Source organism: Cupressus sempervirens, chromosome 11 (assembly GCF_028749045.1).
Source record: "Cupressus sempervirens isolate cs-2001-9-10 chromosome 11, ASM2874904v1, whole genome shotgun sequence".
NCBI classification, from domain to species: domain Eukaryota; kingdom Viridiplantae; phylum Streptophyta; class Pinopsida; order Cupressales; family Cupressaceae; genus Cupressus; species Cupressus sempervirens.
Window position 1 is genome coordinate 168,577,847 of NC_143128.1, and position 16,522 is coordinate 168,594,368.

The following is a 16,522-nucleotide window of genomic DNA, read 5'->3' on the forward strand; positions in this document are numbered from 1 at the left end:
CTAGCCCTTTTCAAGTCCAATTTGAGTATAGGCAAGTACCCCAAAAAAAATGAACTTTTAATCTCAAGGATTCACTCTTACCATAGGATTGTTGAAAATGTAAAAGAGTAACTAAGAGGGGAGGGGTGAATCAGTTACCACAAAAACAAATCCTTGTCCCTTAGATGTCAATACAAACTTCCAATGATCATGCAATTCTAAATGGCTCGGTTAACATTAGAATTTTACTATTACTCGATTAACAAAGCAACCTTAAGATCTATTAAATTGTTTTAACCTTTAGTAACTTAATTGTAGAAACATAAAGTATAAGCAAATAACATGAACACAAATGACAACAAGATTTAACGTGGAAACCCAATTTGGGAAAAAAACATCTTGCAACTAGTCACATTAATTTTTCACTATTCTGAAGTGAGCCCTGATAAGAGCCAACCCTATTAAAGGTTACAAAACATACTGTTAAGTATGATCTTGTTAGAGGATTTAAATCACCCCATTAGGAGTGGCCTAGTTAGAAGTCTTTGAACACTTCAATCTTGAAATGTCACCTTGTTAGAGGATTTACAAAATGATTGTTAAATCAACTCTGTTAAGAGATTTCTTTACTGCTACAATGATTAGAAAGCAACATCAATTTTGACCTAATTGATAAAGCAACTTTCTTTGTAGATTTAGATCTTAGTTTTGGCTTGACCTCCTTCCTGATCAAATGTTGTTTGCAACTTATCTTCCACACTTTCATGCTCTACCTTACTTTCGCTCACCTATCCATCTTATTTCATTTTTTTCCACTTCCTTTTGTCCTCACAACTTGACCGTTCTTATATATCATAAGCCAAGACAAGTCAACTTGAATACCCTACTAAAACATCAGCAAACATTCAAATAGTCAACCTCAATTGATTAAATTTTTGACAAATGCATTCTGATGTCACTTGGTCAATACTAGGATTGAATGCTCGATTGACATTGACTCCTTCGAAGCTCGACCACTCGATTAATATTATAAGCTCTTTGATGGCTAAACATATACTCGACACTACAAGCTCTTTGATGCTCGACCACAAGGTCAATACTGCAAGCAAGAATCCTTTATTAACCAACTACTCAATTAATATTGGGAAGTCTTCTTTACTTGACTGCTCAATAAATACCAAGATATACAAAATTAATACTACAAATTCTATATTGCTCAATTAATACTAATATGTGTAAACATCAATGACAATATACAATTGAAGAACTACCCACAACTTAGGAGTGTTTCCATGTTCCAACAAGATAGCTAGATATCGTATCTTGCTACATGCATGATCCTAATTGACAACAACCTATCATAATTATCCTAGCCCAATCATTGTAACCTAACCTTAAACAAAAGACTTGAATTAAGAAAAATATCTATTCATCTAGATTAAGGGCACCCTCATCTCAACTAAGCTCATATAAAAATACAACTATACATGGAACCTCCCCTTTGATGAAGATGAATAAATTGTATTACGTAACGTAGATTGGTCCTTTCCCTAGGTAGAGAACTATTCTTTCACAATTATGTAGGAACCCCCTTTTTATGGTTAAACTTATAGATTGTAATGACATAAAACTCAACAGGTTACACGTCTCTATTAGAAAGGTAAAAGAAATTTTGTCACCCTATATAAAGTCACTATATCACTATTATTTGATCATCACATGTCTTGATTGCTTTGGTACAAATACCTGTCTAGATTAATACATTTCGGCACAAAATAGACGCATTGTACAAACATTGGAAATTGTGCCGCTGAAGTAGACCGCTTTCAACGAGTATTTGGGTATTACGAATGTTTATTGGGGTCTCATATCCTCCCAAAAAAAATTCAACATATCCTAATTTTGTGTCTCAATCTCACGTATCCTATATATGTTTGAATCTTGTAGCTTTGATTTATATGACCAGCCTTATTAAGTGCAAACTTCTACTGTGAAATATCTCAAAGTATAGTCTAAAATAAGCTATGGGGTCAAAATGATTGGGAAACTTATTATTATTAATTCAATAATGGCATTTGCGTAGAGTAATTTTGATGTCCTAATTTTGTAATCAGCAAAACATTTCCAAGTTTGTCTTTCAGAATTAAATCTTGTTTTCAAACGTGACAATCATGCAACATATGTAGTTACCATTCTCAAACATTTGATTTCACTAGTATCTAAAATGAATACAAATCAAAGAGTTATAGAGGAAATTGATTATTCGGGCTGCTTAAGCTCAAACTTCCGTACAAGTTGGGCAAACATCCTCCTTCGAAAGAAAACCGCTTTTTAATAAAGATATATTTAAAATACAACTTAAACTTAGAACTTACTAAAATAGATGCATTTCAAATTGCATCAAAACTTTGATCAAATTTGTGGGAGTAGATGCTTTGAATCTGCTTCTGACCCTACATAGATACTTATCCGGAGAACTGAAAATCTCCAACGGCCTATTAAACATCGTGCCGATCAGTTTTGCTCAAACTTCTCCTCTAAGGGAAGAACTCGAACAGGAGACCTTGTGCCACACAATCCCTTCCATAAGAGAGTGCACCTCGAGGTTGGGTCTAGAATCATAATTTGAAACAGAACAAAACTGTTTCTATGATTTCACCATTGCTTACATTGTAAACTGAAACTCCATTGAGGCAAGAAAATTTGGTTAAATATTTGCTTCACTTGAAAAATCATTCTGCAAATGATATAGGTTGCAGGCATCTACTCCAAGACATAATTGGGATTTACTGCTAGTATCCTCTCATCATTGCGCTTTGACTGGGCGGAAGCTTCTGCCCCAGTTGTTGGTGGAGCCTCTAGTCCATCATCCAGAACCAAGAGGACCCCCTCTCTATTAATCAAATGCTGCAAACCATATAATATCGCAGTCCAGTTAATATTAGACGTGATCCATGGAAAAGATGGAGCAAACATTTTCATATTAGCATTAAACATCTCCCGTACCTGTATAATAGATTTCACGCATTTCACCTCTTCGTACAATGCACTGATGGTATCAAAAACTCTCTCTTTGTTCAGATCTTCAATGTACCATTTGACTAAATCTTTTTGTTTTAAACCTGCCAAACCACCATCTGCAGGCACCAAATGATGAATGAATGGAACCACTCACAGCATTCGCCAAATGAGATTCAATCATATAGAAAAAAGACTGTTTGCAGTTTATCTACATTCAAATATGGAAAACATATAAAAGCAATTACAATACCATCTTTAACAGATTCTTCATGTTGTCTTAGTCGCATGACAAGCGCACGAGTAACCTTCTGGAAGTGCTCATATGTTACTGTCATTTTCTGCTTTGGTTGGTCACCACCTTCTGCTGCTGGCGCTGCTGCCCCTTCTCAGAGGAAACAGCTCGGTATAAGAAACCCAACAAAACCAAGCATTTGCTCTAAAATTAAATAAAGCATGGTTTAACATTTGGCATAAATCTAACTAATTACCTTCAGCTTGATTATCCCTTGTTTCTTGTTGGTCTTCCTGGGGTACAGTACCTGGCTGTTGCTCATTATTGTTGTCATCATCTTGAAAATCAGCCAGATCAATCTCGTTTGAATCAACACTGTAACAGAGACATGTTAGAATCACAACTCGACGACGGCTTGCATTGAAGTTTAAAATACGAAAAATGACCTCATGTAATTCAAAACAACCTGATTATGGATGTATTTATAAGTCTTGTTGCCATATGAACATGGGCTGGTCGCACCTATTAACATTTCAAGATCAACAAATAACAGTTAGGGCCGAAGCTATACCAATTGTTTACTTTTCAGGAGTACAGTATTTCACCATACCTCAGACTCTAGGTGGACACGAGCAATGGCCTCAGATAATCTTATCAATGCTTCCAATTGTCTTACTGTAATTCTGTATGCAGCCCGACTACCAGGTGCAGCATCATCTCGTCTTAAGGATACATATGCGTCCACGAGGACCTTTCTCGCTTCAGGACCTAACTATATCCAACCCCAGAACAGAAATTTAAGAACAAAAACAGAAAGCAAAGAAATGCCAGAGGTATGTCAAAAAAGTTCAGATAATCTTGGAAAACTAGGGCAGAATGACATACAGTAGGTTTTACTGTCTTTGCATAAGCAATGTAGCGCTGAATTTGTGCGGTAGTAAAAGATGGAGACAAGGCCTCCTCGTGCTTTTGGTGAACTCTAACAATATGATCGGCGATATGGTGATCTATCTGATCATCAGGCTCATCTATCATTACATATATCAGGTCAAACCTGGATAGAATCGGTGGAGGAAGTGCCACATTGTACTGCAATATCAAATAACACAATAAGAACCCGATCCATTTAACATGCTACAGCTTTTAGTTCAAAGAAATATACTGACGGAGGGGCCTTATGTGATTTTCCACATTACCTTTAAGGGCTTTGATTTATCATAACGTCCACCAGTAGGATTTGCAGCTGCTAAAATTGAGGTGCGAGCATTTAATGTTGCTTGAATGCCTGCTTTGGTAATACTTATTGTCTGTTGTTCCATGGCCTCGTGAATCGCAACCTTTAAATTACAAATATTGAACATGTGGATCAGTAGCAAGCCAAATAAGCTCAGGTCTGCTTGAGAACGAAAGCAGAAGATGGACAGAAAATGCTAGAAGTTACCTGATCTTTGACATCCATTTTATCAAATTCGTCTATACAGCAAATTCCATTGTCAGCCAGCATCAGAGCTCCAGCCTAATAAAATATACATCAATTTTACTATTAGTGTAAACACAATGTATATATAAATGCCGCTTACCAAATACCGCATATCGTGCATTTGGGGAAATGCAAAATCCACGACATCAAATTTATTAGAAGGTTATGATTTGACGCCAACAACAAAATAACAGCAAAGTTGAAATATTTAAGCGTTTCTACTTAAAACTGTAAACATTTTACACTTTAATGTTATACCATTCATCACTCAATCAGCTTATTCTGAAAATACCATTGTCAAATGAAAACGATCACCCTCAGATTATGCTGACTACATTAACCACAGCATACTATTCAGTTAATACATTTTCCAGAAACTAAGATGCAACATAAAAAGCCAAAAGAGTGATCTAATCACCTAAAAAACTGGGCATGGGAAAAAGTGGTGTTTCCATACAGTGGGTTCCCCTAATAAATTAATAACAGTTCAGGTTGGCGACAGCATTATTTATCTTTAAATTCAAAAGATGTAGATTAGATAGAAAAAAAATGGTAAAGCGCACTCAAGATATGTCCTGGAATATAGCCAGAGGATAGTGGCAGATAAAGAACACTTATTGGAAAGTAGCTTACCTAGACTAACTCAGCAGTGGATTATCAAGTGATGCTCAAAAACCAAACTTACACTTATCAGATGGATTATTGTACAAGGAGTATCACCGCCAACTAAGAATAATCTGTGTTTTCTTAAATTTCAAATTCTTTTCGCCTTATTAAGCTGTTAATAATTTTTTATTATTAATTTTTACAAATTATTTAACAACAATCCCCTATCCAAAAACAGATATAAATTTTGACATCCCTGAAACTGTGTCTCTACACCTCTCCCTTCTGTCTTCAAACGTAGAGAAAAAACACCCAATAAACCTACAAAACGGGATCAGGAGCATAGCATATGCAATCTGAAAATAAAAAACATCAAAAATTTAAAAACTAGACAGAATAATGGAAGCAAAGACAGTATACAAAACACATAGGGAAACTCTTTCAATTAACAACCTAATAAGATTAACCATTACAATAGGTCGTCCATTCTTCAAAATAATAAATTAATCTCTCTTACTTAAACATGTTTAGTATCTAATATAAATAGCCACATCAAAAGCAGTTTTACACATTGCATGAACTCGTGCAAAAGATAAAACTCTTTCATTTAAGAACCTAAAAAGATTCATCATTACAATAGATCATCCATTCTTCAAAATAATAATTTTACCTTACCCTTAAACATGTTTAGTGTCTAATATAAATAGTCACATCAAAAGCAGTTTTACACATTGCATGAACTCGTGCAAAAGATAAGCACAAGTGATTGAAAGTAAGGATGCGATAGAAAATATCCAACAACAACAAAAAGTACCAAAGGTCAACATGCAAGGTTGATAAGAAATCCCATTACTACTATTAATCCATCTCGACTATTAAAAGGTATACAACACTTACCCAACACAAAGTTGGAGAAACACTCTTAGCTGAAGTGTGCATACCCTACACACTCTGAGCTCATCTTACTAAACCTAGTCAATCTAATTATTGATGTTTTGTTGAACAACTCTGCAACTCAATAAAAAGTGAGTGAGGAATTCAGCAGCAACCAAAATGTTCGTCGTGCCATTACTTTAGTTGAAGCCAATCTTCCACAACACTGTTCAATTAGAATAACAAGATAGACAAACTCCTACAAAAGTTATTTTATGGACACTGCCACCCAACACTAAGTCCTTAACACTTATCAGGGTAGAGTAAACCCTTTTTCTAGTTAGCAATCATTCCACAACACTATTCAGTTAGAATAACAAGATAGACAAACCCCTATAAAAGCTATTTTATGGACACTGCCACTCAACAAAGTCTTTAGCACTTACTAGGGTAGAGTAAACCCTTTTTCTAGGTAGATAAAATAGGATGAACCCCTCTTGATTGGATTATTGGGCTTTTATTCTTTCTAAGATTAGTGTAACTCTTCCCGAAATTACTTAGAATAAGTCAACTTAAATGGTTGTAGCCTCACTAGCAAAGCCGCCTGCATCATAAAATTCCCATGTGAATCATAATCTTGCCATGAGCAAAGGCATAATTTCACATTTCTATTAAAATACAATATAGTTGAATGTGCCTAAACTATGTGTTAAACATATCCAAGTCTTCTTTGTAACAACTCATATACCTAAGAAAAATTGGAACTTCTTTATCTGACCCCACTGAAACATGCACCCATGGTGTGTAACCTAGCAACGTTAGCATCTCTCTCCAAACTAAAAACTCCATCCTCGTAAGAAAGATGGATTAATCGTAAGCTTTACTAGCTCAAAATCAAACTCAAACTCACTAAACAATTTCTACAAGCACCAATGATGAACACATGTAGAATTACCATCTCATATGCAAGAGTTATTTAAATAACCATATTAGAGTGTAGGTTTCAAGCTAGCCATTGTTTCATAAAAATGGCCTTGAAACTTTTTAAAGCCATTTCTAAGATTGTGAAATTTTGTTTACTAATTTCTCCATACCACTACAAAATATTGTAGATTTTATCAACTTCAGCTTGTTGTGAGGTTTTCTCACCATTGTCCCATTGCAAGTGAGGTAGTTATCTTAGGGAGTCTCAATTTAGTGGCAATTTTCAAATCAACGAGTTTAAGAGATGAGTTTGAGCAACTTTGGCTTGTCAGGGAGTCAAGTTAGTCAAGGATATTAGTGAGAGTTGGACCAAGCTAGTCAAGGATGCGGAATTGAAGATAAGATATTTTGTAATGAAATGAAATAAAATCTTTGAAAAAACCTTGTTTTGAGTATCAAACCTAAGTTGGAAAGTCGAGAAAAGCTATGGAAAAGAACATTGATGAGGGTGTCTTGATCACTATAATTTGGGTGAGTCTAAAAAAATTTAGGATCTTCCAAAATCTAGAATCTTTATTATAACTCCTATGAATCTGAAAACACTCTCAATCATTTGACAACGTATAAGATCACTTAAAGATAATATTTTATACCAAAAAAAGCCCCCAAGTATCGAGTTGACACCTAGAAGAATTGACTCTTGAATTGAGCCCAAGAGATGGTCGAAATCCAACCTCTCCTAAGTCAGGTTAAGTGGTTGTAGCCTCACTAGCAAAGCCGCTTGCATCATAAAATTCACATGTGAATCATAATCTTGCCATGAGCAAAGGCATAATTTCACATTTCTATTAAAATGCAATATAGTTGAATGTGCCTAAACAGTTAGACATATCCAAGTCTTCTTTGTAACAATTCATATACCTAAGAAAAATTGGAACTTCTTTACCTGACCACACTAAAACATGCACCCATGGTGTGTAACCTAGCAACATTAGCATCTCTCTCCAGACTAAAAACTCCATCCTCGTAAGAAAGGTGGATTAATCGTAAGCTGTACTAGCTCAAAATCAAACTCAAATTCACTAAACAATTTCTACAAGCACCAATGATGAACACATGTAGAATTACCATCTCATATGCAGGAGTTATTTAAATAAACATATTAGAGTGTAGGTGTCAAGCTAGCCATTGTTTCATAAAAAGCCTTGAAACTTTTTAAAGCTATTTCTAAGATTGTGAAATTTTGTTTACTAATTTCTCCATACTACTACAAAATATTGTAGATTTTATCAACTTCAGCTTGTTGTGAGGTTTTCTCACCATTGTCCCATTGCAAGTGAGGTAGTTGTCTTAGGGAGTCTCGATTTAGTGGCAATTTTCAAATCAACGAGTTTAAGAGATGAGTTTGAGCAACTTTGGCTTGATAAGTAGGAGGAAAGTAGGAGCAACTTTGGCTTGTCGAGGAGTCAAGTTAGTCAAGGATATGAGTGAGAGTTGGGCAAAGCTAGTCAAGGATGTGGAATTGAAGATAAGATATTTTGTAATGAAATGAAATAAAATCTTTGAAAAATCTTGTTTTGAGTATCAAACCTAACTTGGAAAGTTGAAAAAAGTTATGGAAAAGAACATTGATGAGAATGTCTTGATCACTATAATTTGGGTGAGTCTAAAAAAAATTAGGATCTTCCAAAATCTAGAATCTTTATTATAACTCCTATGAATCTGAAAACACTCTCAATCCTCTGACAACATATAAGATCACTTAAAAATTATATACCAAAAACAGCCTCCAAGTATCGAGTTGACACCTAGAAGAATTGACTCTTGAATTGAGCCCAATAGATGGTCGAAATCCAACCTCTCCTTGGGCTCACGAGTCCAAGAACAAGTCAGAATGCAAAACCCCAAAGAGAGGTCGGAGCCTCAACAAGGTATAAACATAAAATGGTAAGTTCATGAGATGAAGTGTTTGATGAGCATGTGCCTAGAGTGAGTTGAATAGCTTATCAAACTACAAATTAGGATTAGAATTTGATGGAATGCCTTGTTGTCAAAGTATCTTAATTTTGCTTAAGATTACCACCTCACGCAAACATTATTTTGCTTTAGAAGAATTGGTGGAAGTGACAAGGAATTAAGTATTTCAAGTGTGAGAATGATTTCAGCGTCAATGGCAACAATGAGATCTTGAGCATCACCAAACCACAAGCTGATCACCAAGTAAGCAAAGTGTATCCAAGCTGAAGAACAAGTCAAGATGCAAGTGTTCGAGTTTTCAAGTAAGATCAATGTGAAGAGACAAATGCAATACCAGGGCCAAGGCATCAAGGCATCAAAAGATTAAACGAGTATAAAATATGATTCATTAAATTGCACATCTATGAGAAAATTATACAAGCCAGATACCACAATTTAGAATTGACACTGAGCTTCAAAATCTTTCACCAAACCAAAGTAAACAAACTAGAGAGCAAATGCCAGAAGCGTTTGATATGTTTATCGACATTCATTTAGAATTGACACTGAGTTTCAAAATCTTTCACCAAACCAAAGTAAACAAACTAGAGAGCAAATGCCAGAAGCGTTTGATATGTTTATCGATTATTTCAATACAAATTTGCACTTCCCGCCAAGAGATTTGAATATTTTGCTCTGTGTCTGTCTAACTTTTGTGTTCTGATCTCTTTCCAACAATGAAGAGCCTGGTGTCTCGCGCTCAATCGTTTGGGGTTGCTTGTTCTTGTTATTTCTGAAAAGAAACTCAAAAGGGTTTTAAAATCTTTGAGGCATCATTTTAGTTTAGTTTTTTTTTTTTTTTTCTCTCTTCCTTCCCCTTTTCCCAAAAACAACAATAAATCCTGGAGAGTGTTTTAAAGAAGCACTCAGTCCCACTCCTCTACAACTTCCCAACTGCCCTTATTTAGGCGTGAGTCTCTTATAGATCAACACCGAGAAAAGAAAAACACACAATGTCTGAAATTTATGGTTCAATAATATATGAAAACATTTACCAAAAAAGGATACAAAAGACAAAATCTTTATGCGGGAGGGTATGAACAGATTCTGTTAATTTATTTATTTTTACTTGGATCGCATCACTATCATTCTCATAATTTAACAAAGCTAACAAATCCATTTCGAAGTGTATTGCTTTATTATAAGTAAACCAACTAAAATTGAGGAAAGTGATAATTAACTGCAATCATATGAAACATTTAAAAATAAAAAATGAAGAAAAGGACCAAAATACTTGACACATTTGCAATATTTAGACAGGCCTGTTTTATTGCTTAAAACTTAATACAAATTGATCTTTTTGTTGATGCTGAACTCCACGCATTTCATTCCCAGATATTCTATTAATTAGATTGATTTGTTGACCACTTATTGCCATCTTAATCCAAGGCACTAAACTAAGACATAAATTGATTCAAAGAGATCTCATTACCTCAATGCAGAACTCTCCAGTCTCTGGCTCTTTCACAACCGTGGCTGTTAACCCAGCAGCAGATGAAGATTTCCCAGAGGTGTACACAGCCCTAGGCACAATGCTTGATGCATACCTGCAACATTCAATTTAAAACATTGGATCCCATTTTGACATACAGAACGTTCAGTTGAAATTACAGATTCATGAATCTGTATATGTTGAGTTTACAACTTTAGCAGCTGGATCTTAGCGTACAAGAGAAAAATCTAACTTGTAGAGTCGCCATACGTCAATATCTCTTAGAATTATTCAGGAGAATGCAAAGATGCAAATTGTTTTGGCCACCATTGAGCGTTAATTAAGAAAGTCTAAAAGACAAAAGCATACGAAAATGTGCAGGCCTTGGTGTTTTATATATGGAATTTATTCAGCTGATTGAAAAAACAAGTTGCTGCAAACTTTCTAGCACATACGCTACATATTGTAATCAATTTAGTATATTTATTTATCTATGAAGATCAAGACTTTCAAAGTGTATTAAATTGAAATTTTACCCAGCAATTCAGTAATCGCTAACAAAAAGCATACTCATATTCAGATTCATATTTCAAAACAAGAAACATACTTGAGGAACTGGGATTTTGCACAACTGGGATCTCCAACAATGCACACATTGATGTCTCCTCTTAGATTAATGCCCTCGTGAGTTTTCTTATGCACACCACCTATTAGCATAAGCAACAGAGCTCGCTTGATCTCTTGATGGCCAAACACAGTCGGTGCAAGGCTTTCTACCAACTTATTAAAGAAGTCCATGGTGCTTCTCATTTGCTGTATCTCATCGCGTTCTTCCATCTGCCCAAGCCAAGAAACTGTTACAAAGCTTCGATTGTTTTTATGTGATGGCAAGCTAGAGGTTGGGATCTGCAATGCTTATTTCTTCAAATGATTGATAAAAGCAATGTGTTCAACAGCTCGGCCTTCTCTTTCTCAAACAACAATAAACGCCTAAGTTTTCTTTTTACAAAGAGAAAAATAAAATCCAAGGCCTCAACTTCTCATGAAATGTAATATAACCAATGGATAAAACCATCGTCCAACTGATTTAAGTTAAATGACAACATTTTTGAAAGGTAAATCAACTTGTTAATCCAGAGGATACTCTTTGATCATTAGGACAATCATATTGACAGCAGAAATTGAGAGGCTCGCTTCACTAATAATTGAATGCATTCGAGTAAATAAGCGGTTAAATCAAGCAGGAAGAAGCTGAAACTCGGATCATATATTTCAAATCTTTCAAAAGCTCCAAAAGAGAAACAAATGCAGAAAAATATATATTACATATGACACAAGAGAGGAATTGAAGGTGTCCTTGGTGCTGTACTGTGTAGAGATGGTCATTTTTAATTTGCATCGTCACAAGGAAATTAAAACTGAAATGCGAACTGTTAGTGTAATAGAAAATAAAAGCAGAATGATAGACAATGAGATAGCCATGATCATTATCATGTGAAGATGCATCACTTAAACCATATATGTGTCTAATTAAATTGGAACCTAGGCACCGAAACTAACCCAACTGAAGGTGTAGCAAACTTGACCGCAATGAGCGCATACAGAAAATGGCTATAAGAAACACTTGAAAATCCAAGAAATATAACAGAACCTCGACTAGTTCACCAAAGACAACCAGTAAATTGCCAATTAAAACAGAAACAAAACACAAAGGCATATTCAATAGGTGACCTGCTAAAACCTTTTAACAAATCAAGCTCAGAAATTTAAAAATGTTAATAGTGAGCATGTGGGCATGGAAACTGACTACAAATCCCACATTTGTTGGTGCAAAACTGTTACACGTTAGAGTTATAACACATTTTCAACAAGACTTGTAAAATAAACTCAAATTAACAATCAAACACATTTCATAGGACTAGATGAAGGGGTTTTCATACTAAAACATATAACATAAAGACTTGAAGCAATAGAATGATATTGTATCAAAGCACACCCAAGTCCAAATATGAGAAACCTCAAACAATTTCTGGGAAAATTACCGTGAAGTGGGGTGTTTCATCATCCTCGCCATCCTTTTTGGCTCCTCTGAAATCAAAACCTCTTTTCTTGTCATGCAACTGCGCAAGATGGTCAAAAACTGTTCAGATTCATATGAACCACAATCAAGCATTTGAAAGGTTACCTGAAACAAAACACAATCCTTGAAGCGGGAAGCATTATCTGATATGACAGTGAAATAAAAAGCTCCATTTCACCTGAACTGAATTGGCAATAAATGCTAAACGGTATGAAAGATCTCGCACACCAAGAGATTTAAGCCCACGAACCCCTTCATACCCACTAGAAGCACTTCGGTTTTGTGGACCTTCTCTGCGAGACTCTGCTCTGTCACCAGGAGAGGCCAAAGCTGATACATCTGGAATGACAACAACTGTGCCTGTGAAAATCACCCTGAAGCAAAAAAACCAAACAAGGTCAATAGTTAGAAAGAAGTAGAGACAAAACATTTAAACAAATTTTTCTCTCCTGAAACTGAAGAGGCAATAATAAGGCAGATGACTGCGAGACCACTTTAAAAAAGCAGAGTAATGTTGGGCCCATTTGTCTACATAACCAAAAATAACATATAAATGTTGTTCTTTCGGACGATAACTTACAACCTTATTAAAAACTAATCTAAGCACTTAAAATCTACTCATGAAACTACATTCAGTAGAAGCGACTTACTTGTCACCGGCCCTTGCCTGCTCTACAATCTCGTGACGAAGAATGACATCTAAGGACCGTGGAAGAGACCCTGCAGGTATCTCTTTAGAAGTTTCTTGCATTCGAACTCTCTGCCAATCTGCAAACTTGCTTTCTTGACGAAGAAGGGCCCATCGGTCCCGATTTGCACAAGTAGCATTTACACAGATGACAGGCTGGCATCAAGTTATCACAATCAAATGATGTCTAAGAACTTATTATAAAGCAAACAACGGTTTCTTCGATGTTTCTCGACAGCAATATATCTTTCTTCACATCCTAAACATTTTGTCTTAGTGGATGGATCTTCGGACAAATTCTTTGGAACTTGCGCACTCATGGGGCCGAATGCAAATGTTTACCAACAAAAACATAAGGTAAATGACATCAAATCATCCGCCAGCATAACTAAGAAACTATTTTCTAAGTAGCCTATGTAGGAAGAATATGGAATCCATTACACAATTCAAATATACTGTTTCAAAAGTGAAGACAAAGCATAAGAATAGCAGATACCTGTGTATACTTAAATTGTTGTTCAACATTTTTTATCACTCCTCCACAATCCAGACACTTGAAAGTCCCCTGTAAGAGCTCAGGCCGCACTTCACTTGTTCGAGTTACAACTCCACTTACAGCTACCAGTTTCCCAATTTCAGCTGTGGTCAGATCTCTCAACCTGTGCAAATGCAAACACCTCATTACAAGATTTGAAATTTTCGGCTGTGCGGTTTAAGAAATTGTTGTAACAATTAACAAATTCATGGAGAATCCCGGTGCTATTGTGATAAAATAAGCAGTAGAGCAACACATTGACCATATAGGCTTGTCTTGTGTTCGGATTATAAACTGAACATACTTTCTAAGTTATAACATTCTAGTAGGGAAGATCTAGGTGAAAGATTGATGATTGCATTGTTCATAAGAGAGTTAACGTGGATTTGAGGGGAAGGGGTCTCCCAAAGAATGTGGCTTGAACAATCAAAAGTCGAATTCTACATTCTTTCATAGCAATTCAACAAACAAGGGACAAGTAGCTCAGTAGTAGACCGGTCTCTCACATATGAACAATGTGCATTGGCCCTGTCAAGAGTTCTTGCGTCCACACATTTGCAAGCAATATCAACATAAATTGCATGTTCCGAACCTCATTTTAAGTAGAATAGTAATGGGCTTCACATAAAAAATGAAATCGCGCGCATTGAGACGACAATTTGTCAATGTAAAGACAGTCACGATTAATTTTGTTAAGAAGATATTGTTCTGACATACAAAAAGTTGATTAGGTGCTCATTTTAAAAATAGAGCTACAGCTTAAACACCATTAAGAATGCGTCTTTCAAGATTTGCTTACGATAGAAAATAATATTGCTTACCTTCTCAGAGTGGGAATATTGTAGAATGCTAGATTTACATCCTTGTTGGGATCATCGTCTGTTATGTAAGTAGGTCTATGCTGGATCACAAATCTCTTGCATGCATTTCTCAGGTATGGCTCAAACCTGCAATATATCATACAACACTTGAGCCTCAAAAGTGGATTTGTTGAACACCCAGAACAGGTTAATTCCAGACCACAAATATGCATATTCCAAAAATGTACATAATTAAGCATTTTTTCAAAACAAGTCCTTCAAAATTGGTGGAGGGATTGAAAGTGAAGTTTGTGTTAGATAGCTATAATAGTGCCAAATGCACTTCTTGTAGGAGGGCTAAGTACTAATCAGACTGCAAAGGATTTTTCAGTCAGGGAATAAACATTTTAACTAAAGGGCAGACAATCTCACTTACGCCACGAGGATTAGATTGAGTGGCAAGCGTAATCACCTTATCTGGTACAGGAAAACATTTTCAAGGCAGGAGGGTTAACTCGAATAAAATACTCATTATTACACAGGCCCAAAAATCACTTGTAACCAATCATAACTAACTGGTCTCTGAAAATTACCGAGCGAAGTCATCATGGGAAACAGAGTAAGAAAGAGATTTGCAGCGCTAATAATATTCATCCACAGATGATGTTAACGTTAGCTTTCGACATGACTATAATCTCAATTTCTGGATTAAAAAGTGCATAACAATTGAAAACGAACTCAGATCCATAACACCAAAGAAGACCGGAACCCAAGAAGAGACTTCAAGCCCTCATGAGATGATCCAATAGGATCATCCACAGAATGAAAACACATAATAGTAGAAAACAAAGAACTTTTAAAAAGGCAGAACAACTTCTGCTTATCTCTTTTAGTAGACCTTAGAAACTCGTCAGAAATGGCCTGCTGCAGGGTGTCATCAAACTGCATGACATGGCTGAAATCAACATATAATGTGGTGGACTCTCTGGCTCTCATTGATTCCAGCTCTGCCTCATACAACTTCTGTCTCCCAGAAACTTCTCCACTCGCTGCAGAGGCACCCATGTCCACCGAAAACCTGCAATCACATCGAGAAAAACAAACCGACTCCTCTAAATAATGCAGTCTAAACAAACCTAGCAGCATCGAAGAGGGTAAATGCATTCAGAATTGAAATAAAAGATTTACGTGTTGAGAAACTCTAAGAAGAGATTTTCGGCCCATTGAGCTTTTGGATCTCCACCAAATCCTTCCATTTTCTTTGATGGGTAGAGAGAAGATTGGTCAGAACCAGCAAAGAAATGCAAACGGAAAGAAACTTGGAATGGGATGGACTGTGAACTCGCCTAGGTTTGAGTATCGCCCTTTCCCGCCAAAATAATTGTCGGCTCCCCTAGGTCTGAGTGTCCTTTCCCGCCAAAAATATAGCGCAGAAAAATATTCCGCGTGAATTAATAAAATTGATGTGGCTGGTGACGTGACGAGATTTGATTATGCGTCTTTATATGAGGTGGCAATAAAATGTCTATATCGTCCTATTGTTTTATTTAGTATGTTTTCCTATATGGAACTTTCATCCATTTTTTCATTTTCTTATTGAGTTTAATTAACCAAATCAATTTATAAGTAGGAGAGTCAAACTCATTGACTCATGTTTCATGAGTAGTGATTCAACATGAATCCATCTCTCAGCTCGTGGCTATATAGCCACGAAAATGCACTTCATTTAATGGAAAACTTAGCACTCATTAGATCTAGGTGATGCTCACAAGGGTGAAGCACTGGGACTTCCCAAGAGGTCACCCATCCCAGTACTACTCCAACCTGAGCGCGCTTAACTATGGAGTTTCCTCCAT

General features: G+C 36.0%; 1 protein-coding gene across 1 annotated transcript; it reads right to left on the reverse strand.

The window, feature by feature from the left end:
• Window positions 1-2,165: 2,165 nt before the first annotated feature.
• On the reverse strand, window positions 2,166-16,092 carry LOC149528713 (DNA replication licensing factor MCM6-like). Its single transcript, XM_089809174.1, has 18 exons — window positions 15,855-16,092; window positions 15,565-15,744; window positions 14,688-14,813; window positions 13,828-13,990; window positions 13,294-13,487; window positions 12,822-13,017; window positions 12,606-12,683; window positions 11,171-11,400; window positions 10,564-10,678; window positions 4,674-4,748; window positions 4,429-4,569; window positions 4,118-4,321; window positions 3,843-4,004; window positions 3,699-3,754; window positions 3,489-3,607; window positions 3,251-3,382; window positions 2,986-3,116; window positions 2,166-2,886 (listed from the first exon to the last, which is right to left on the reverse strand). The coding sequence occupies exons 1-18, from the start codon at window positions 15,920-15,922 to the stop codon at window positions 2,743-2,745; spliced, it is 2,514 nt and encodes an 837-aa protein (XP_089665300.1). The 5' UTR covers window positions 15,923-16,092; the 3' UTR covers window positions 2,166-2,742.
• Window positions 16,093-16,522: the final 430 nt, after the last annotated feature.